Here is a 21,466-nt window from a genome sequence, read left to right as displayed (position 1 = left end):
CGGTGTCTGGCGTTAGGGGCCGTCCATAAATGACGTCACGCACCTGGGGGGGGGGGGGGTCAGACATTTGTGACGATGTGCGACGAGGGGGGGGGGGTTTGAGAAATGTGACGTCACATCAAAATGCGCAACATTAAATAAATATAGACAACACGTTCTACTTAATTAAATAGACTTTTTAATAAATGTTTTCTCCTACAACATCAGAGTGCAGCGCCACATTAAATACGCACTACAATGACAATAGTTTAAAGCGATTTGAAGCATGTTTTATTTTTTTTTGGGGGGGGGGGGCAGAGCTTTGTCATATTTGAGGAGGGGGGGGGTCTGACTTTTTGTGACGTCGTGTGACGAAGAGGGGGGGGGGGGTTAAAAAATCGTTAAAACTCGCGTGACGTCATTTATGGACGGCCCCTTAGCAGGCGGACCCAGCCGCTCGTAACGCCGCGGTGCACGCCTCTTCTTCACCCACCCGGGGGCACCCTCAGCACTGATAATAATAATGGATCGGCCTCTGCGCTTTGGAAGCCAATCAGGTGGAACAGCGGTGAGGAACCAATCGTGGAGCTCGGCCACAGCGACGTTAATGTCAGCAAGTCACGCGTCGGCGTTTGCCAAGGCAGAAGAATCGGGGTAGACTTCGGACGAACGGCCGGCGCGTGTGCGCCTGCACCTTGAGAGGGAGTGAATAAAATAGGTGCGAAGCCACTTGGTAGGGATCAAGTAGCAGCCAAATAATGACTGTGAAAGAGGAAAACTCGTGGCGTATTTGATTTTTTTGTTCTTTGCAAAAAAAAATTATGATGAGATAAAATAAATGAAAATGAAGTTAACATTTTTTTGTCTCGTTTGAGAGTCAAACTGTCAAACAGGAGCTCACACGTAGAAAAGGACACACGGCAAGTTCATGGTTACTGAACACACCCTGGCCGGTAAGATTTATCATTTCTATCTTCCTATAAATAAGACTGTTTTAGCTGTTATTGTGTGTTCACAATGGTGGCCACTTTGTGTAAACAAAGCCTTTCCTAAATTAGACCGATGGAAGGATTGACAAACGTGATGTTTTTTTCCAGTGGAAATGTATAAACTTGACGGGTGAGCGTATGTTTGGTGACAACGTCCAATTTAAATGGCAGCCGTGATTTCATTGAACGACGTGAAAATAAATCTACAATCACTTCATAGCCAACTTCAAATACCGCTTGAATTGTGGACAATGCGATTGCCAAATTTTCCCCTTGCACCTGCCTGAGACAATAATCGGGTCACTTTATTATGCAAAAGATGGCAGCGTTCATTTAATATTCAAGGTTTAGCCTGATATCAGCACATTTTCCCCGTGTCGTATTTTGAACAGCTTCTTGTGCCCATCACTTGAAGGGCCCATGTGAAAACAAGCAGCTGGCGAGTGTTAGGAACATGACATCATTTAAAATAATGTTTCTTTTAATTTTGTGCCCGGCAAAAAATTTGGAATCCTAAAAAAAACTTCTGCAAGGTTACACAGATTGAAATATTCCCACCGAGAAGGTCGACGATTAATTGGGGTGGAAATTGGCTCTGACCCCGTTTCTCAAACAATCCCCGCTGCAGAACATTTCAGTTATCCTCATTGCACTTTAATATTCGCCGTCAAATCAGGGACGGTTTTCTCATGTATCAAGGGTGCGTCTGTTCGCACACAGTCAGGGTCAGACCTGTTTAAACTTGTTTTTTTCTTCAGAAAATTCTCGCAGTTTGTGCTTTAAAAAAAAAAGGGCAACGTGTTGTACATTGGGACGACATTGCCGCACGTTTCTGGAAAACAGGGATATTCAAATTTGCATACACTTCGGTTTATTTTTAACACCAACAATCAGTGGACCCATTTCTGTTTCGGACCTCACTAAATATATATTCGCCGGTGCATAGACGAATCGCTTATGAGGCTGGCGCACGCGGGGTCAGGAAACGCATCATTCCCTGCACCGAGCGTCACCTCTCCGCACCCTTGCCACCGTTCCTGAGCTCCACAAGGCCAATAGACGGACGTAGGTGTCTACCGGTCTGTGCTGGATCTACCCACGAGGACACCCTTAGCCTGATGCCCCCTCGGTGGAACCATCGGTAAACTCGAACCGTTAATGATGGGCCCGGGCGTTAACGATGTCACGCCTGCAATTCACACACTCGGATTTTGAAGCTTCGTGGCGCAACGTATGTAGAGGTGGGTGGGTGCCTCCTGCGGCGATAGCGAAAATGAGGTGGTGCACATGAAGTAAAAAATATATAACATTGAGGTTACTGACCAATTGTTATGCAGTGTTTCAGTGTTATCAATTCACATGAGTGGGTGTTTTTCTTTTACCGGAATTCTGGTTTCTACCCCATATGTAAAAAAAACATACAGAAAAATAGAATTGATTAAATATCTAAATACAAGGGCTCTGCTGATAGTACGAGTCTTGAGTCTCGGTGAGGCTTTCCCTGTGTAAACTAATAATGCTGTTTTTTTTATTTCAGAATGCGCAGGACACTATGTTCAACAGCAATTTTTTTATGCAAATGCCTCTGGCTAAGCTATACCGCAGTGACATGCACAGAGGGAAAAAAGGGAATCACTTTCTAACATTCCCCTACTGTCCGAGAATAATAACAATCTTTAACAAATTACAACGTGTGCCAGGGAAGGGCAGCAGGCTATCTTTCCATCGCACGACTGCCAAGGTTGAATGCAAACAAACTCCCACTGCCAACCCACCCTGCTCCCCACATTTTCATGAAATTTAGCCGAAAGTAGGTCAGCGACGTTGCAGTGGCTAAAAACAAAATTAAATGCCACGGGTGGGAAAGGTTAATTAAGGCATGCCACATTGTGCTGCCACTGTGCTGGCAGATGATTGTCAGGGCCTCTCTCTCTCTCTGCTCGGCAGGGTGGCTCTCAGCTGTGGCTCCTTGTCTTGGCGTTAGGGAGGAAAGGAAAGCTTGGAGAGCAGTTGGGAAGGCTGCGGTTATGAGCAGACTCAGCGTGCCCGTGCCCAGGTCAGTTTAAAGCAGAGTCAATGGTTTATTTTTGCGTGGCAGACCGGTAATGTCCATATGTGCGCTCCTACGAAAGCTGCCGATGTTACAGACACCGTGACATCATTGTTTTTACATTTATCAGATCATTGTTTTTATAATGATTAAAAAGATGGTGGTAAAGGTTGCAAATACAAATTTGATGCTCATGCTACTCCTGGTGGAAGGACCTTCTCTAAAGAGAGCTCCAGGGATCCCCGCTCTAGTGGATATTTTGGCCAACACAATGGCCAGACATATTGGAAGAGATAGGGGTATCCACGCTTGCAATGAGTAGGCTCGTTCCAAAATCCAGCCAAAATGTGAAAGTAATAAGAGCCCGTCTTCAATGCACTGCTGTATGAAGGCAATCCCCTGCTGTGTCAGTCATTGGGGTTGTTTAAACATACTTCTGCATCCTGGTTAGTACAGATTGGTGAAGGGCGGAGACCAGGACTGGTGCAGATATATCTCACCACTTGTGTTGGCCGTGGCCGGACATCGAACTCAGGTTGCTGAGTTCATAGTACAGAGCCAAACCCACCACATGAATGCTCCACCCAAATGTGAACATCATCTGGAACATAAGAATTGCTTTTTTCTACCATGCATTTTGTTTTCGCAGATATTAGTTGCAAAAGGCATAGCTGTGTGGATTTGAAATAATGCCTCACACAATGATTATTTGTGTTGTATTCATAAGGCAGTGTTTGTCCATGGTAACAGTTATAAAGGATACTCAGGCTATTTCACTCAAGTATATACATTTCAATCCACTGCTGGATGAGGCCCCCCCCCCAAGTCGTGTTGATCGTGGGGGTCGTCTGACCATATTTCACATTGCTGCTCAAGGCAGGTTGGTGAAGGCTGGGAGTGTACACATGGGAGCATGGAAGTACAGGACAACAATGGATTTTACTGGACCACCCCCTTTGCTGCCCAGCACGTAGCCCCACCGCCCAACGCTAACCTGTTTATTTGTAAAAAAAAAAAAGGTGGCCACTCGTCCAAGCACGATCCAGGCTCAACCCCTGCATAGTACCCTGACATCCGATGGGATACCAGATAATTTTGGTGACAGGCAAAAGACACTAAACGTCCACCGCTGTGGAAATTACACAATTCCAAAGAGTTTAGGGTGCGCAGATTTGCTTCACTTGCTTCAATTCATATAATGACCGCTGTGCAAATGGGATACAGCGCTCATTTCTTTGTGGCTTTTAGAGAGTTAAAGGGGTTAATACAGGCACCTTCTACACGTGCTATGTTCTCTTTGTCTTCCATCAATAATCAGCTTGTGGGCTCTACTGAAATGCAATCACCTTATAGATTTGGCCCCTGCTGGCTGTGTTAACCACACTGCCAACCACAATCCCAACATCAGGGTAAAACAAGAACATCGGAACAAGCTTTTCTCAATTCGGGAGTCACTTTTCAATATACCTTTCATGAATTCATTCATTTGTCCCTTCAACACATTAGTGACGAAGGTGCAGAATGGATTTACACCATAGCCTTCTTACTCTTAGCCAGTATACCTTCTTCATTCAAACTCTACCCTTTTTTCTTCCTTTAGATATTTTATCGCTGCATCTACCCACATGGTTTCTTTTGTTCGGCATTGCCAAGTCACGGGACATTGTCCCGCCGACTGTCACGTGTGCAAACCACCGCAGTCTTTTATTCCCGACTTTTCCGAATAAGGCTCTTTTCACCGATAACCGTTTCAACATCCAAGTTCCCTTCTAATAGATAAACGCGTACTTGAGTGTTGTTGTTTACATTACATTGATACTTTACTGACAGGCGTTTTTCGAATGTGTTAACGTACAAAAAAAAGAAAAGCTTTTCGATCACCCTCACGATTCCCTTTCCATGGCCATTACCCAAGGTCCGTCTAAGTGGAGTAGACGTTTAAATTCCAGAAATCTTTAACGAAAACAGGACCCACCCCCCTAACCTCCCAAGGTCAACTTGGCCTCAAATGAGAATACAACGAAGGCCCCCCTCCCACTACCAAAGCCTGCGTGCCTTAGCCTGAAATTAATATCTAGAATTTGGCAAGGGAATAAAGGGTGGCAGGGTACGTGTGCTGGCCATCCACTCCGTCATTTGTCTGGCCACAAACCAAGTGCACCACAGTGGCAATTGTGCCTAAGTCTGGAAACTACAAAGGTTCTTTATTAAAATAAACAACAGACACGCACACAATACACCACAACTCCAATTCACATATCATTCACATATCAAGTATATAATGAAGCATAATATTACCGATGGGGACCATCTGGCCAAAATGGATCACGTGGCGTCGACGTGGGGAGTGACGAAAACAAAAGACTCGTGCAAAATAAAGCACCGATCGTTTGATTAACGTATGCATGTATTTTCAACTTATTTCACACCGTAACGTAGCCAACCATGTTCATCGGAGGCGAGGGGGAAGGACTACAGACGAAACACAAAAAGCAGTTCTCGAGAAATTACTCTTTAATTTAGATTCAAAAGCGCATAGGCTCCAGTGGCATCCTAATATCGGAAGAGCGTTCCAGACGGCCACAGAAGCGCATCTGAAAGCGCGCGATGCAGTGCAACGTCGTCTATGCTCGATGGTTAGCCAAAAGCTGCTGCGAGGATGACCGGAGTTTACGTGATGATTAATGCTACTTGACAATATCAGCAATGTATTGTGGTTCATTTGTCGCAAACACTTTGTGTATTATGGGCACGACCTTACAACAATAAGCGCCACGTTATAAAACGTTCATTGGCTGCACTTTGCTGGTGCCAACACCGTGAGACTCGGTTAAGTAGCTTAAGTGAGCAAGGGAGGCATCCAGTAATCTAATAATCATAGTAATGAAGTCATTTGTTTATCCAGGAAAGCCTCACTGAGTCTATGTCCAGAATATTTTTAAGGGAGGTCCTATGTTGGGACGTTCAGACAATTACTAGCTGTGTATCCAAAGATGAGAAAAATGTAGAATTTTGGGTTACATCTTTAATTGTTTGTCACTGACATTTCCAATATATTATTTCGGCTACCCGTAAAGTATTTTTTGCAAGTGTATAGGTATTTGTCCATCCACTGCTGGATGAAGGGCTGCCCATGACATTTAGTCACGGACCAGGACCGGTTCAAATATAACCCTCCTCTGATGTTAGCAACGGCCAGGAATAAAATTTGAGTTTGCCAGGTTTTAAAACGAGGTGCGCTAAATGCTGCAGACACTTACAGGTACATTTGTTCTTAATGCAGTAATTCAGGTGTGATGTTGCTTTTGTACAAGTACATTTGAATTGTGTAATTGCTATATTCTTGGTTCTTTCGGTAAAGTCACGTAGAAGGGAAATAATAAAATAATATTTTATTGTTTTATATTAATATAATATTAGTATTATTTTATTATTTCCTTTCTACGTGACTTTACCGAAAGAACCAAGAATATGAATCCCTGCAGTCACGAAAGCTTTAAATCAATGTGTAATTGCTGTTAGTGATTATACATTCAAGGCAAAATGCAAAAGTCACAAACATTAAACTTTCATGTTCCGTTGTTTTCTGCTCCAATCATAGAAGAGACGCAATGATGGCAGGAAAGATGATATATTTCCCAACTGAGCGAGAAGTCGTGAGATTTATTTACCATTTTATTAACATGCCGACTCCACCCGTTTGAACGATATATTATTCAGCATAGGCTGACGCAGAGTGCTATTTACAACTGTAAATTTTGTTGCAATGATTAAAAATGAAAGTGTTTTGGCCTCATTAATTCCGTTATGTCACAATCTGCCTCTTGCACGACAGGCCTACAGCTTGCCCCCACAACCCACCGCACTTTCTGTGACACGTCATGCTTTACAGGAAGATGCAATCCAATGTATAGAGATAGCTCATAATTATAAATAGTAGCTTGTCGTTATTGACTGAACACAGGTTGAGTGTCTCCGGAAACACCATACGAGAATGAAAAGCAATATATTTAGAGAGGATTATGATGGGTTTATATCACGTTGAAATGCAACTGCATGAAAAGATGCTTGACGAATACAGCGAGCAGGTTATCTGTCACTACTTCGGAGATTTGTTAACGTTTTAACAAGTATGGCAACGGGCCGTACTTGGAAAAACATTTGTACATATTTTTTTCTCCCTTCCCCAAATGTTATCCCGATTGTGTTGCCGTTGTCATGTCACGAGCCGAGGGGTCCATTTGGATCGCTCCCGGAGCAGTGCAACACTTCCTGTGATAGAACGACCCGTGGAAGTGCATATCACAGAGCTGTCTCTAAGATCTGTTTAAGTGACCCCTGGTCCACACAGTTGGGGACAGAAAATTTCCACCCAATCTGCTAACGTATGTAATGTTTACACTATGAGACCTCCTTTACCAGTGACAAAACTGTCAAAACTGTCCGTTTTGACAGTTTTGTACCAGTTTAAAGGGTAAAAACCTACTACTATATTTTGCCACTGGTAAAGGAGGTCTCAAAATGTAAATGCTTACCCCGAGCTCTCAATATTCTGATAGTACGCTGTTTTTGAGTTGTATGCCTTTTGGTGTCATCTGGTCCAACACCAATGGAGACTAGGCTCTAAGGAAAGCTGTCTCGGGTGTGGACCAAACAACTTCAAGAACAATGCATATCATTATCATTATCAGAGTTGTTTCTTTTTGTTTGCATTTTGACTACTTGCGTTGTGGTTATTGCAAACATGATGCCTTGTATAAAGGTGTCAGTTTTGTACCAGTTTAAAGGGTAAAAACCTACTACTACAGTATGTAATGTTTTCCACCTAACTGTAAAACTGATATTTTTTATTGTTAAAAGCCAAATTGTTAGCCAAGTTAAGTGTAGAACCAAATCTAAAGTGATGTTTTTTATGTATTCAGTAGTGACCAGGCTGATACCATAAACTCACTGACACTTGTGTATCCGATTTTATCACAGGCAGCTGTTTAAACACAAGATGAACTCAGAGGTCAGTGCTCTGACCTGAGTTTCTTAAACCCCCTCCCACACCTCTATCCAGCCAGCAGTAAGGGTGCCACGGTGCTGAGATGCTAACGACCTCACCTGGTATGCAGGAGGTCGTGGGTTTGAACCCGACCCTGACGCCTGTACATTCGAAGTTTGCATGTTCTCCCCGTGGTCACGTGAATTTTTCTCCGGGTCCTCCGGTTTTTCCCCCACATGATAAGCCACTGCTTTAAGCTATCATTTGTGACCAGGTCGCTTCTGAACAAGAGCTATATAGCTCAGTGGGCCTTACCTGGTAAAAAAAAAAAATGTTTCGTTTGAGTATAATTGGGCACACGGCCCAGTGAGCCAATCGCCAGGTCGCGTGTTGTGGGGTAAAGTGTGGACACTCCAACCTCTTCCAAGCCCTCTTGGCTGTGTGTGAAAGAGTTGGCCACAAAACCTCCTGGAGGGGCTTCTAAGAGCTGCCTTGAGTGGAGACCCTTCTGTGAGCATGTGTGTGAGCAGGAAATGGCAGGCCCGCACCTTTTACTTATCCATTGAGGAAGAAGAATAGCAGAAGGCTGAATGAAAATAGTCTGTAAATTATAATATACCCCTTTTTCCAATCCACTGCTGGATAAAGGCCTCCCCATGCTGTGTAGGTCAGTGGGGGGTTTGTAAAACCATACTTCACCACACTGGCCAGTTAGTGATAGTATAGGGGAAGAGCCCAGGACTGGCCCGTCAGCATCTTCATCTTAACTTCACTATAATATGGATGAATCTCAAATTTTTACATTTTAGATTTCTGAGGGCAGTTACAGACCTATTTTATAATTTTTGGATCATTTAGATTTTATGATAATGTAATGTGTCTTCCTAATGACAAAAATTATGTCAAAACCGGTCAAAAATTTGCTTTGTACAAAATCAATGCTGCTGAAATAATTTACTCCCAGAAGGCCATGGGGCCAATGGGTTGTACAGTAATTCCCCGGTTTACGTCGGGGATGCGTTCCTGAAAGGTTCAAAGACGAATATCGAAACGACTTCAAAGCAATTTACAGGGTAGGTGGAGGGTTAGGCTGAGAGGCAATGGATACGAAAATGGACAGATCATGCTGTCAGCAACGTAAGTGTGGGTTGAGGTAACGCAAATCAGGTAGAGGTATTAATCAAGTGATGACGTAATTGCGAAATGACGTAATAGGGTGGAAACGTAAATCGGGGTATTACTGTATAAACGACAGTTAATTTTTTGTAAATATTTGGAGATGCAGAGATAATATGAAGGAGACATATTATATTTCGATTTAAAGCTTTCGTGACTGCAGGGATTCATCTTCTTGGTTCTTTCGGTAAAGTCACGTAGAAGGGAAATAATAAAATAATAAAAATAAAACATAATAAAATAATTCTCACGACGTTTCGGCCACAACGCAAGCAGCCGTCCTCCGGTGAAGAACAGGTCTGTCAGACGCTGTCATTCCAACAGACCTGTTCTTCACCTGAGGACGGCTGCTTGCGTTGTGGCCGAAACGTCGTGAGAATTATTTTATTATGTTTTATTTTTATTATTTTATTATTTCCCTTCTACGTGACTTTACCGAAAGAACCAAGAAGAGACATATTATCTTATTACCTACTGTCTCAGCTTGCCCCAAGCACAAACGCTCAACCGCGTACCTCTTCTCGCCGGCCAACGTCTCGACGGCGCCCTGCTTGTCACTCAGCATCTGACGCAGGTGGCGGATCTCTCCGTCGTAGCGTTCACTGCGGCCCGCCCAGCCGGCCTGCGCGTCCTGCGAGCGGCCTGCGACCTCCGCAATGGCCCGTGCAGCACGCGCCCTGTACACCTTACGGGATCGTGGACAAAAGTCAAAATGAGATTGTGATTTTTTCCGGGCTCAAATGAACAGTGAGGTGGTGTTCATTTTTCTTATTTACATCCCTGTGTCAGTGGCGAAGATACCCCCATTCTCATGGCAATGGCGAGTTGATCCACAAGAACAGCCGCTGTTGACTTCCCCATAAAGTCGTACTCATTTCATTGACCCCGAAGCGAAGGATGAGCCGAGTCAACATCCAACCAGAATTTTAACTCGCAAACCTTCATATTACGAGCTGCTTGCGCTGCCGTTGAACCACCTGGGCGCATTGCAAGACAGGCAGTAGCATCGCGCAAATGTGCCCGTAAGAAACATAAAAAAGCTTTTATAATTGCCGTATATTCACTGCTATGGCACATGGACCAGAGACATTGACATCGACACAAGAGAATGGGAACAAAAGCTCAAGACTGCACAAAGAAGCATTAAGAGGTACGTGCTTGGAATTACACCGAGAGACGTGAAGAGGAACACGTGATTGATAACACAAGCTAGAGGCATTTCATTGACCGTTAAGAAAGGGCTTGGGGCAGGACATGTCGTGACGAGGCGTGATGACCAGTGGTCGAGACAAATGATGAAGTGGCAGCCAAAGGAGGGAAAATTACTCAAGAGGACATCGACTGTGGACATGGAGGTATGAAAGCGGATTTTGTGCAGACAATGAGAGATGGTGATGGCTAGGGGAGGCTGTCATTCAGCAGTGGATTGATCATGGCTGATGATGATGATGGTGGTGTTGGTGGGGGAGAAAAGATGGTTGGGTTTGGTTTTGATATAATTATTTCCCTTGGACAATTTATTGTCTTATTTTAGGAAATCCTCACCGAGTCTTTCTTGGGATCCAGGAAGGCCCTGCAATGGGATCTTCGGCCAATTCACTTTTTTAAAAAGATTTAAATACGGCGTAACGAAAGCCCATTACGAAATAACTCCAAATGTACCCGAACACGTCGTACCTTGAAAGCTAAGCGGGTAAAACCATGGTACGTGTATGGCAGAATACAAGGGCATACCAGTTGTTGTAGGTCTAAGGCTGCGATGTGGTCATAAGGTGACGGTACAGTACAGCATCGGATTCTCACATTTATTCGTACAGAGCTTTGAGCACGAACACTTAATAATGCTTGGGTTTCGAACTGCAGCCACCAACGCGCCACCTCACCACCCAAGGTTCATGGCTATAGACCGATATAAAACAACGGCAAATAATCTTGAAGGGAGCCTTAGCAATATCCGTGGATGTGTGTGAGAAGTAAACTTAATTTGTTAGGTCAGCCCACAGAAGGCTAACAGGAACAGGGAATTCTTGTGGGTTTTTTTTTCTTGCTGAATGTTTGTAAAATCTAATCTCACGCGTATTACATGCCACCCGGCAAGCCACGGCATTGTGCGCGGCAGGCTGCCGTGCTAATGCCACACAAACGAAGGAAGTAGAACAAGCCCAACAACAGCTATGAAAAGGACGAAAGGTCAGACGGCAGGAAGTGTATCCTCTTTGCCGATTGATTCAGGCAGTCTGCTGCTTACACGCACAGCCATTCCGTCACTTTACTGCTGGATAATGGGTCTCCCCACGCCATGTGGGTCATGGGGGATATTTTGTTTAACCATACTTTACCACGCTGGTTAGCTCAGGATGGTGGACCCGTGTAGACGTCATAGTATATCAGTCCAGTACAAAAACATGATTTCGCTGCACTGCCCTCTGCTGTCCACAACATAGCCCCATGTCAGCCTATACCACCTGCTTGTATATGGTAGTCACCCATGCAAGCACTATCCAAGCTCAACTCAGCCTAGCTTCTAAGATGTGGAAGGATCTGGTGCATTCTGGGTGAATGGTGATAGGCCTGCCGATAACCATATGTTATATCAAGTAACGGAATTCGCGTTGCCAATATTTGCAAATTCGGTGGCTTTGAATGCACACATTTAGAGGAGGACCTTGAGTCCCAGGCCAGCCATTCGCACCAATGACCTGCCGCATCGCATTAGCGATAGCATCACTGATGCACAATGCATGCATTTATAAATATTGAATTATTCTCTAAACCTATTTGTTAGCATAGTTATTTTCTGCCTCCCCAGATTGCGAGATTACGCTCTGAGGGTAGAGACACAATGTACATACGAGCATATAGTGTTGGGAAAATAACATGACCCTCATTAGTAGACCCGCATGCAAATATTTATCCATAACCTGGTGGCCTGGGTTCTATTATTGGCCATGGAGTGTGCAGATTGATATGTGAATATGTCCTGAGCCCCACCTTCACCAACCAGCAATGGTTAATGTTATTATCATTACTATTACGCTTGCTTACCCAGGAAAGTCTCAATGTGTCTCATGAATCTTTTCCAGGAGGGTCCTTCCAAGGTTTTGTAGCTTCAAAGTGAGTAATTTGCAGGTAATTTTGCACATTTGGACCATGATGCTGGCACACAATGGCCGTGGTGGTGAAATGTTAACTCCCTCGCCTTGTATGCAAGAAGTCTTGGGTTCGCTTCCTGACCCTGATGCCTGTATATTCGGAGTTTGAATGTTCTCCCCGTGCTTGCGTGGATTTTTTCCGGGTCCTCTGGCTTTTCCCTCCCCATTTAGAATCAACGTGTGTTTAGAGTGTTTCCACATTATAAGCCACTTCGTTGAAATATCATGTGTGGCCAGATCGCTTCTGAAAAAGAGCAAAATAGCTCAGTGGGTCTTACCTGGCAAAATAAAAAAAATAGTCTGGTTTTATAGTTCATTCTTGGGAATGACGTTGCAGGATTCTTAACAGCCATTGTGAAGTAGATGGCGTGTAGTATATTTTATCTTTCGCACCGTACGTAGCCAACCGTGTTAATCGGAGGTGCCGAGGGAGAACAACAAACTAAATACACCCACAGTATTAATTATGGTGGCCACTGGATTCAAACCGTGAACCTCTTCAACAAGCGGCCCCAAAGTAGTGATGTATGGTCATGACATGGGCTGGTCAGCAGTGGATTAACAAAGGTCTGTAGATTATCTATTACTTTTTTAACAGGGAAAATGTTGTACACAAGCACGGTGAGGTGGTTGCAATATTTTCTGTCTACTGTGGAAGTCATATGAATTATGAAAGCTGTTTGGTACACATCAGGATTAACAGTTCTTCTTGTATAATTAATATAAATCATATACAGCCCTTTGCCATTTCACGGCCGAACACCTTCCCAGGTCCTGACGGTCATAATTTACCATGCTAGTTTGACCATATTTCAACCAAGTTAGTCAGTGCTGGTTAGTGAAGGGGGTTCCCAACAACCAGTTTGGATATCGCTCGCCGCTGATGTTAGCTGTGACCGGGAAACGAAGTCAGGTTGGCCAGGTTCACAGTGCAGAGCAATAACCACTGCGCCACCGCTTCACAGATTCTTTTCTTATTGAGACAAAAAAATACCTGGTCCTCACCTTCAGGGCTGCTACCCCTCCATTCCATTACAAACACGAGGATTACATTTTGAATCGACTCTTGCCAGTTTCACGGAAACTGTGCTAATTTCTAAACGATGTTGTTATCACACTGTCAATTTTTTTCACCACGACAAAAAAATGTGTTATTTTATTTTGCTATTATAAACAATCACACTCCTGGTTAATTAAATGTAAACCTCGGCACGGCCGTATCGCACGGCGTTTGGAGATAGGCGCTTTTGTGAGGCACGGGCACGGTGATGCAGAAAAGGGTTTTCATGTCGTTTTCCCCAGGTTCGGGTGAGGAAGCTAATTAAACAGCGACTGAGCACCAACGCATTTGCATTAATGATATCAGTCACAAGCAACTTTGGGAATTTGGGAGGACTAAATTAGATTACAATTCAGCTAATCCCTGGCATTATATGGAAGGCAACAGTCAATGAAACTTAATTATTATTGTTATCGCCAGTGGAGCGGTGGCTGCACTATGAATCCAGTGATCTACGTTCAATTCCCAGCCATGGCTAACATTAGTGGCGAGTGATATCCTAGAGAGTCCTGGGCACTTCCGTTTTCAGTTTCAGTTTCATGTATTTGGTGTAGCCCTGTGAGCCATTCGGCTCTTGAATCGGGTGCAACCGCAACAAACAAAAAACATGAACAAGAAAACATCTTAAAGTGACTATGCGCAAACAGAAAAATCCAGGAAAAAACTGCAAAGTCTTCCAGAAAGAAAAAATAACACCGTACACCAACGCTGTGCAAAAATCCCAGTGGGATGCAACAAGCACTGACCGGTGTAGCGAACTAGGCCAAACAACCCCCTCATGGCTGACATGTCCTGGCAAGGCCTTCATACAGCAGTGGATCGCTGTAAACTATTACTATCATTGTTATTAACACACCACTATTTCTTAACAGTTACATACATCAAAAAGAAAGCGGTTCAATGCGTAGGGCACGTGTGCAGGATGGGGGAGGACAAGTGATTGAGACAGAAAGCTGAGTGGCACCCAGAGGTCATCGATCAAGGTACAAGCATAAAGGTATTGATGAAGGTCAAATGTCGATGACGCAAGAACTGCAGGACCCAACAGACAGAATGAAGAGACGGTGAGCCGTAGTAAAATGGACGACATTCACCGCAATGACTTCTTGATAAAGACATCATTTGCTGCTAGAATCTGACGGTAAAATCTACGAACACGCTCACCGAACTGACGTTTTTCCCTGCCTTTTTTCCCTTTGAAACCCCAACGAAAAATATAGCTCAGGGTAGACACCTGTTATTTGCCAGTAATTAATGGAATGAAACCACTGTTGAGTCATTCCGCGCCACCCCCCACTCCCAACTGCAACTGTGCTTTTATCATCACGTTAAGAGATGAAGAAACCAATCGGAAATTTCTCAGAGCAGTGCAACCTTGTGTATTAGAGAGATTTCTTTCAAGGACTTATCCCGACAAGTCCTTAAGGTGAACCATTTAGCCTTCATGAGATTATTTCACACATTTACAGGCCAATTAATATTTGTTTTAATTCTCAGAGCCAAAATTCAAGCCAAATCCATTGTGAAGCCAAGGTTAATATGATCGGGTTTAAAAATAGTATTTTCTGCTCATGCATGCACGTTTTTTAGAATGTTTTTCTCTTCTTTCTCCAGCCATCAGTGTCATAGCATGAGACAAATACATGTCCGACGAGTAGGTCATCACTCTGGACCAGAAAACAGCCCCAGAAGACATCACAGTGGGAACACTCGTGCCTCAAAGCAAGAAGGGTCTGAGTTCGATTTCCAACTCGGGCACTTTTCTGTGGAGTGTTTATATGTTCTCCCCCCTGTTCAGCATGGGTTTCCTCTGGGTTCACGTGTTTCCTCCAAAAGCTATTAAATACATTCTTTAACAGGTATTGGCAAAACATTGCAATGCTTAAAAATTACTTGAAAATGACTCAATTACAATTACACAGGGCAAACATTGTCCCCTGCTGAAAAAACTTGGCAGGACCCTCCTGAAAATTATTTTTGAGACTCAGTGAGGTTTTCCTGGGTAAACAAGCATAACAAATACAATTATAATAAGTCACTCCAATAGGTCCCTTTATCACAACTTTGAATGGCTCTACAAGTGATTTGTTTTTATCATCTCATTGCAATGAAACTGACAATTACGTCTCAGAGCTGGAATAAGATGCATTTAAGTATAAAAACAAATTTGAAATAATTTTGTCGTACAGTCATCGGTGACAGGCCTGAGACCATCAACTAGCTGCACATATTTTCCATAATCACCCAGCACCAAAAACAAAACATCAATTTTTTTGGTGTTCCATTCTGTCTCCCCCCCCATGGGTGTCAACGCGTTGGCAACACACGTGGCACCCGTTGCCAGGCGTCTCGTCAAGTGAGCAGAGGGGAAAGAAAAGTCACCTGGGGGGGGGGGGGTCTCGTAATTTTGAGATATAATAAGCTCAGCTTAAGCCTGACCGCCCCTTGTGTTTTGCTGGCCCAGCCATTCTGAGATTGCATTGCGAACATCTGTAGCAATGCATGTATATCTGTACGATTCATCCGAGATAATATCGTCCTAATTAAAATACAATTAAATCGGTGATGGTGCATACTAAATTGCTTATTATGCCCGACATTGCTTCACTGTTGCCGTAGCAACTCCTCGCCAAAATTAGCGAACGTTAATTAAATGGCAAGAGCTTAGTCTTCTCGACACTTGTAAAATAAAATGTCTCCATTGCCACTAAGTTAAGTGTACTGTTCCTCATAAAGGGTTCCGTAAAAAACAAGGCATAATAGTTCACGAATTGAAATCAATTATTCTCGAGAATTAAAGGGCGCGGAAGTTTATTCACAACATACGGCTGGCAGAATGGAACCGTCGACTCGATGCAACCTGCATTTAGTGGCGATTCCACTCCAGAACCCTGAGGGCAGGGGATTGGGAGAACGTTTTCCTTGCCAAGGGCCAAACAAGACCTTTATAGCAGGCCACACGTTGACACACACACAGCCCTTGGTCACTTCTGACAGAAATGACTGAGCACAAACAAAATAGGAAAAGATTCTGCTCTTTTTACCGATTAGTGTGGCTAAAATGCTTGCAGTGATGGATAACTGTTGCATTCCGTTTTTTGAAATGGTGTAAGCCTTATGTGGGCCGCAAGCCCATGGGCCGTAGATTTGTCCAACCCTCACAACGATAAAGTAAATAATTGCCGCAGTTTTTGTTTTCTGCATTAGAAAATATAACTTAATGACCGATTAAGCGCCGCTTGTTTTTCGTAGAAAAAATTATTGTCGTTTGACATCGGACCATTGCTGTCTTGACATTGGATGTTTCACCTTGAAACACATCAGCACAACCGCAAAACATCTACGCAGTCTTAGAAACGTTTCTGTTCACAACCCTTTTACGCCGATTGTAAGCAGCTGTAATACCGGCTTGGCCGATATCTGATTGCGTTTACCAATTGATCAGTCCCCGACAGGAAAAGCACGCTTAATGATTCCAAGCATCAGTTTGAAGAATGGCAGCACCATTCCTCGGAGATTATTTCAAAATAAGTGCAAGCAAACAATACAAATCATTGGAACGGCTGCGAGCACACAAGCAACAATATGAAATACCACCTACTCCCAGTTGCCAATCTCTTGCCGGGGCACAATCGAGTGCAGCGCTCACAATTTACACCCATGAGGGAAGGCTACAGCACCCTGGCTGTTAAACATCTTCTATTCTTGGCGCAGTCAATTTTAAGGATCGACCGTAAAAATAAATAAACAACTGCACCCTACTGCTGCTCAAAGAGGGCCTTTGCATCCCACGATACATGTTTATCCTTTCATGTCCTGGAGGTGTGATAGGGGCTTGCATCACAAAGAAAATCCCGTGGAGTAGGGGAGATAACACAAAATACCATTTCACACATCCAACTCTCAAGAAGCCACCGTTAATCAGCGCATGTATCCGGGACATCTGGCACAGTCTATTCGCGGAAGGCAGGGAATCTAGAGAGAAAGTGCACAATTCCCACACGCCCTTCCCTTTTGGTATGTTTTTTTCGCGGCTTATTCACAAGCGTTGACCGCTTACAGCAAGCTACGATGTTTAACTCTTTAATGGGCCAAAATGTCATGCAAGTGATGGCTGAGGGACTCATCGGTCTGCGGGGAAATTCTCCACCGTTATGTTCAACCGTTAACTCCATTTGCGTAAAGCAGCAATGCCTTCCAATTTCAATCCAGTTACTTAATTGTCAAAAGATCTTTGGCAAAAATAAATTCAGTCATTCTGCAGCCAAGGCGGGTGGTGCTACAGGTTGGTTGGCTTACTGTGGATGGCAACATTCTGTTCACGCTCCACCTAAAGTCCTTTGTGTGTTCTCCCGGACCCCACGCAATAGATACGGTGCCCACGCAGCAATGACGAACGACATGGCGATCTGGACCCAGGCCCGGGGCAGTATCCGGTCGGTTGGCAGAGGCAGTGCCGGCAGCGGGAGCAGCGGAGAGGAGTACGAGTGCAAGATCTGCTACCACGCGTATGATCTGCGCGCGCGGCGCCCCAAACTCTTGGCGTGCGGCCACGGCGTGTGCTCGCACTGTCTCTCCCGGATACTAAGCGGCGGCAGTGGCGGAAGCGGTGGCAGCGATGGCTCACGCCAAATCCCATGCCCGTTCTGCCGCTGCCCCACGGCGGTGCCGCCCTCGCGCGACGTGTCCGCTCTGCCCGAGGACGAGGCACTCGTGGGCAGCATGGTGGCTCGGTGGAGGCCTCCTCCTCCGCCGTCAGTTCGACCGGTGCGCCACAACGGCGGCGGCGAGATGCTGCTCAACCCGCTGCGCCTCAAGACTTCCTCGCTGGCACTGTGCGTGTCGGTCGACTGCCTCGCGCTCAACGCGCCGAGCGGGGACCACCTCGCGGGACGCTTCCCCAACGCAGCGCTCGGCCACAACCGGGCGTCGAGCCTCGACCTCAACTGGGCGATGGCTCGCAACCACGACCACCTTTCGGAACTCGGCCAGATTCAGCACACGGGCGTGGGAATAGGCTTAGACCAAAGTCAGGTGTTCACCTATGGTCAGAGCCGAGGCACGGGGTTGGCCCTGAACCTGGCAGCGCGCCAGAACTTCACCGGTGACTCCGTGGCAGGAGCAGGCTCGCCGAGCGGGACGATGGCAAACTCCGGCCGGCCGCAGAGCCACGACTCGACGTTCTCGCACGGCAGTTCCACGTCGCGGAGGGGGCTGTGTGGCAGGGCGCCCCGCCTGCTGCTCTGGCTGCTGGGCTTTGCCTACTTCAGCTCTCTGCCCGTGGGAATCTACATGCTCGTGATGGAACGTGTGGCGCTCGGGGTGCTGCTCATCAACCTCATGCCAGCCACGCTGACCGTGGGCCTCCTGTACGGGCTGTGTCGATGCGTCTGGCAGGAGCGTTGCGCCACGTGCGCCACTCCGTAACGGCGCCGCAGGCTTGGGCTGACCCATCACAACTTGCAGGGGAAACTCGCAAACGTCAGCAACGCAAGTCTAAACCAAAGCAATAAAAGGGATAAGCGATTGTTTTTTAAGGTAGTGAAAAGAAGATACGATTTTGATGTAGAGGGCAGTACTGTGGTCCAACGCAGCACTTAATTCCGCGGGGATGATGCACAATTGAGTGGCATGTTTGAAAATTTGCATACACCCGTCTGTTCTTCAAGATGATGAGTTTCCACTACAATTTAACAGTCTGCAAGTACAACTATTATGACAGTATCAGTGACTTTTGATAAAAAAAAACGATGGCCGTGTTTTCCACTGACAATGATTCTACACGCATTAACAAAAGATAAGGGGCGATCAAAACTGAGAGATGATGTTGAAACGAACGTTATTATAACAATGGGTTTCTCATCATGATGAGTCGATGGTAAACGGTGTACATAATGTATATCCAGGTCCATTTCTGGCCTTGGGGCAATGCCTTAGAGCTTGCAAAGGTGTTTGCTTTCATCCTTAAGTCTCGTTTTACAACGAACATGGGCATCGTTTTGGTGAGAATGTTGCTCTTGAACGCGTAATCCACCCTGGATTCCGCTACCCTTAAATGCTTCGCAAGCTAACGTTGAAAATTTCTTTTTTTCCAGGGATATTTTATTGCCGGGCCAATCCAATTTGCTCTGCGACCCGCTTTTAATCTGAACTGCCAAGGATCGAAGTAATTAAAAGCTTGAGACAATTGTTCATCGCACTGTGGGTACAAGATGCGGTGTGTTGTGTGATCGATATTGCCAATGGGTGCGACGTGTGAATTTATAAGAAATATCACAGAATGGAAATTATCGATACAAAACCAATAACGCGAGTCCCAGAACTGATAAAACATATTTCTATTCCCGCTTGATGATGGATACCATTTGCACAACTGCCGAACGTGTTCAGATAAACAGCTCAATTACAGCTGCTCATTAAAAAAACATCATTGTTATTTTTTTTAAATAAAGTTGTACATAGAGTGAAAAAAAAACGATATGCCTGTCACAGCCCTGCTTCGTATCAGTCAATAAAAAAGAGGTCATGAATAAAGAATAATCGTGGACTGCAAAAACAAATGACTCTTAGTGCCGTATGACTTCACGTAACGCATACTTTACCATGGAAGAAAGGATGCCATGTCCATTAACCAGAGTCAAGTAGCTCCTGCCATACAGCGCATGTCACTGTGACCGAATGCGAGGATCTTTCAACCATATTCGCCAGTGGGCCCCATTAAACAAGATGGAATGCTGCGCTGGGCTTGCGATCCAAAATTCGTCGGTAACACATTCCTGCGGAGGGAGCTGGTAGGAACGTTGGGTTGCTCGTTCAATGGCCAGGGTCAACGGCGGCGTGGTGTGTTCCGCAAATATGCCCGACTGTGAGGGCGGGCACAAGCCGGCGTGAGTAGGTTAAACGTTGAGTTTTATAAGGGCACCACGGGGTGACCAGCCCCTCCCCACCCAGCCACCCTCCACCCAGCCCCACCCAGCCCCTCCCCACCCAGCCCCTCCCCACCCAGCCCCACCCTTCCCACCCAGCCCCTCCCCACCCAGCCCCTCCCTGCACGACGGACACAATAATCCCCTGTGGGCTGGTGTAACCAGGAGGTTCCTACCAGCATTAATGGGTACACCCAGCAGTATAAACGGCCACTGCGCAGTTATTCGATCGGCAGGTTGTGTGTGGTAACGTTGCAAAGCCCTAGGTTATTTTTAAAGTGTCCTGTGTTAACACCAGGTGAGAGGATAGCCAAAAACATGACATTAAAAGTCAGAACAGGGCCACAATTGGATTTGTTTGATTTTAAATGCATCAGCCTGTAAATTTCAGTGTATAATGAACCCGCTAGGGGTTGATAAAATAAGAGAACCACATTGTTACGAGACAACAGTGATCATCTTATTGAGAGACTGGCCCCGCCGATAGGAATATGGAATGTTAACCTCTGGCTCAGAGACGAGTGTTGCCCCATCGTTCATTTCGGCACGGAGTCCCTATGAATTTGTACACATACAAGAAATGTTCTTAATCCACTGCTGCATGAAAGACTCCCCATGTTGTGTGGGTTATGGGGGGATATTTGATCCGAATTCACCATGCGGGTCAGTGCGGGATTGGTGAAGGTGAGGAGCATAGCTGTGGAAGCATATAAATACAATACAACATTCTAGACTTGAAGCTGATTTGACCGATAAAAAAAAACCTAAGAGTACAATACAACAATGGATTTTGCCGCACTGCTCCTATATGCCCACTATGAAGTCCCCGTAAGCCCCACGACAAGCCAAGCACCATCTTGACCCAACCTAGCAGCTTCTGAAACAGGGCGCATTGCAGGTGATTTGGTCATCGGCGTTATGACTCACAAGACAAAAAAATATTACAAGATTGACGCGCAAAAGAGTAGGCTTAACACGTTCCTTCGGAGTGGGCAGGTAGGAACTTGGTTGGACAGCGCATTCGTGCACGACAGAAAGCTCGCGGTCACGTGACGCACTTCAACCAATCCGGGAGCGTACTACATGTTTGGGAGGGGCTATGCACGACAGACAAATAATCCCTGGTGGACAGTGTGGAACTGTTGTT

The 21,466-nt window shown here is 45.3% G+C and overlaps 2 protein-coding genes across 5 annotated transcripts in view; one reads left to right on the top strand and one right to left on the bottom strand.

Annotated features, from left to right (window-relative positions):
- LOC144949526 (centrosomal protein of 89 kDa-like) overlaps positions 1–21,466 on the bottom strand; it is a 92,348-nt gene that overhangs the window by 1,981 nt on the left and 68,901 nt on the right. Inside the window, exon 20 of the mRNA XM_078879452.1 lies at positions 9,697–9,866. Within this exon, the coding sequence (XP_078735578.1) occupies positions 9,697–9,866 (170 nt within the window). The remainder of the gene's footprint in view (positions 1–9,696; positions 9,867–21,466) is intronic.
- LOC144949661 (E3 ubiquitin-protein ligase RNF182-like) lies at positions 584–19,932 on the top strand. 4 transcript variants are annotated; one of them, XR_013640295.1, is made up of 4 exons: positions 584–932; positions 2,916–3,024; positions 3,475–3,553; positions 7,999–8,027. XR_013640295.1 is itself a non-coding variant. In XM_078879649.1 (2 exons), the coding sequence occupies exon 2, from the start codon at positions 17,783–17,785 to the stop codon at positions 18,818–18,820; it is 1,038 nt and encodes a 345-aa protein (XP_078735775.1). In that variant the 5' UTR covers positions 590–932; positions 17,764–17,782; the 3' UTR covers positions 18,821–19,932. The 4 variants fall into 4 exon arrangements, 3 of the variants coding, with proteins under 3 accessions (XP_078735775.1, XP_078735777.1, XP_078735776.1); XM_078879649.1 differs by lacking the exons at positions 2,916–3,024; positions 3,475–3,553; positions 7,999–8,027 and adding an exon at positions 17,764–19,932 and having other exon boundaries at positions 590–932; XM_078879651.1 differs by lacking the exons at positions 584–932; positions 2,916–3,024; positions 3,475–3,553; positions 7,999–8,027 and adding exons at positions 10,314–10,331; positions 17,764–19,932.

The sequence above is a fragment of the Lampetra fluviatilis genome, chromosome 54 (genome assembly GCF_964198595.1).
Source record: "Lampetra fluviatilis chromosome 54, kcLamFluv1.1, whole genome shotgun sequence".
Lineage (NCBI taxonomy): Eukaryota > Metazoa > Chordata > Hyperoartia > Petromyzontiformes > Petromyzontidae > Lampetra > Lampetra fluviatilis.
Note: the sequence above shows the minus strand (reverse complement) of the source record. Positions and strands in the feature narration are given on the sequence as shown.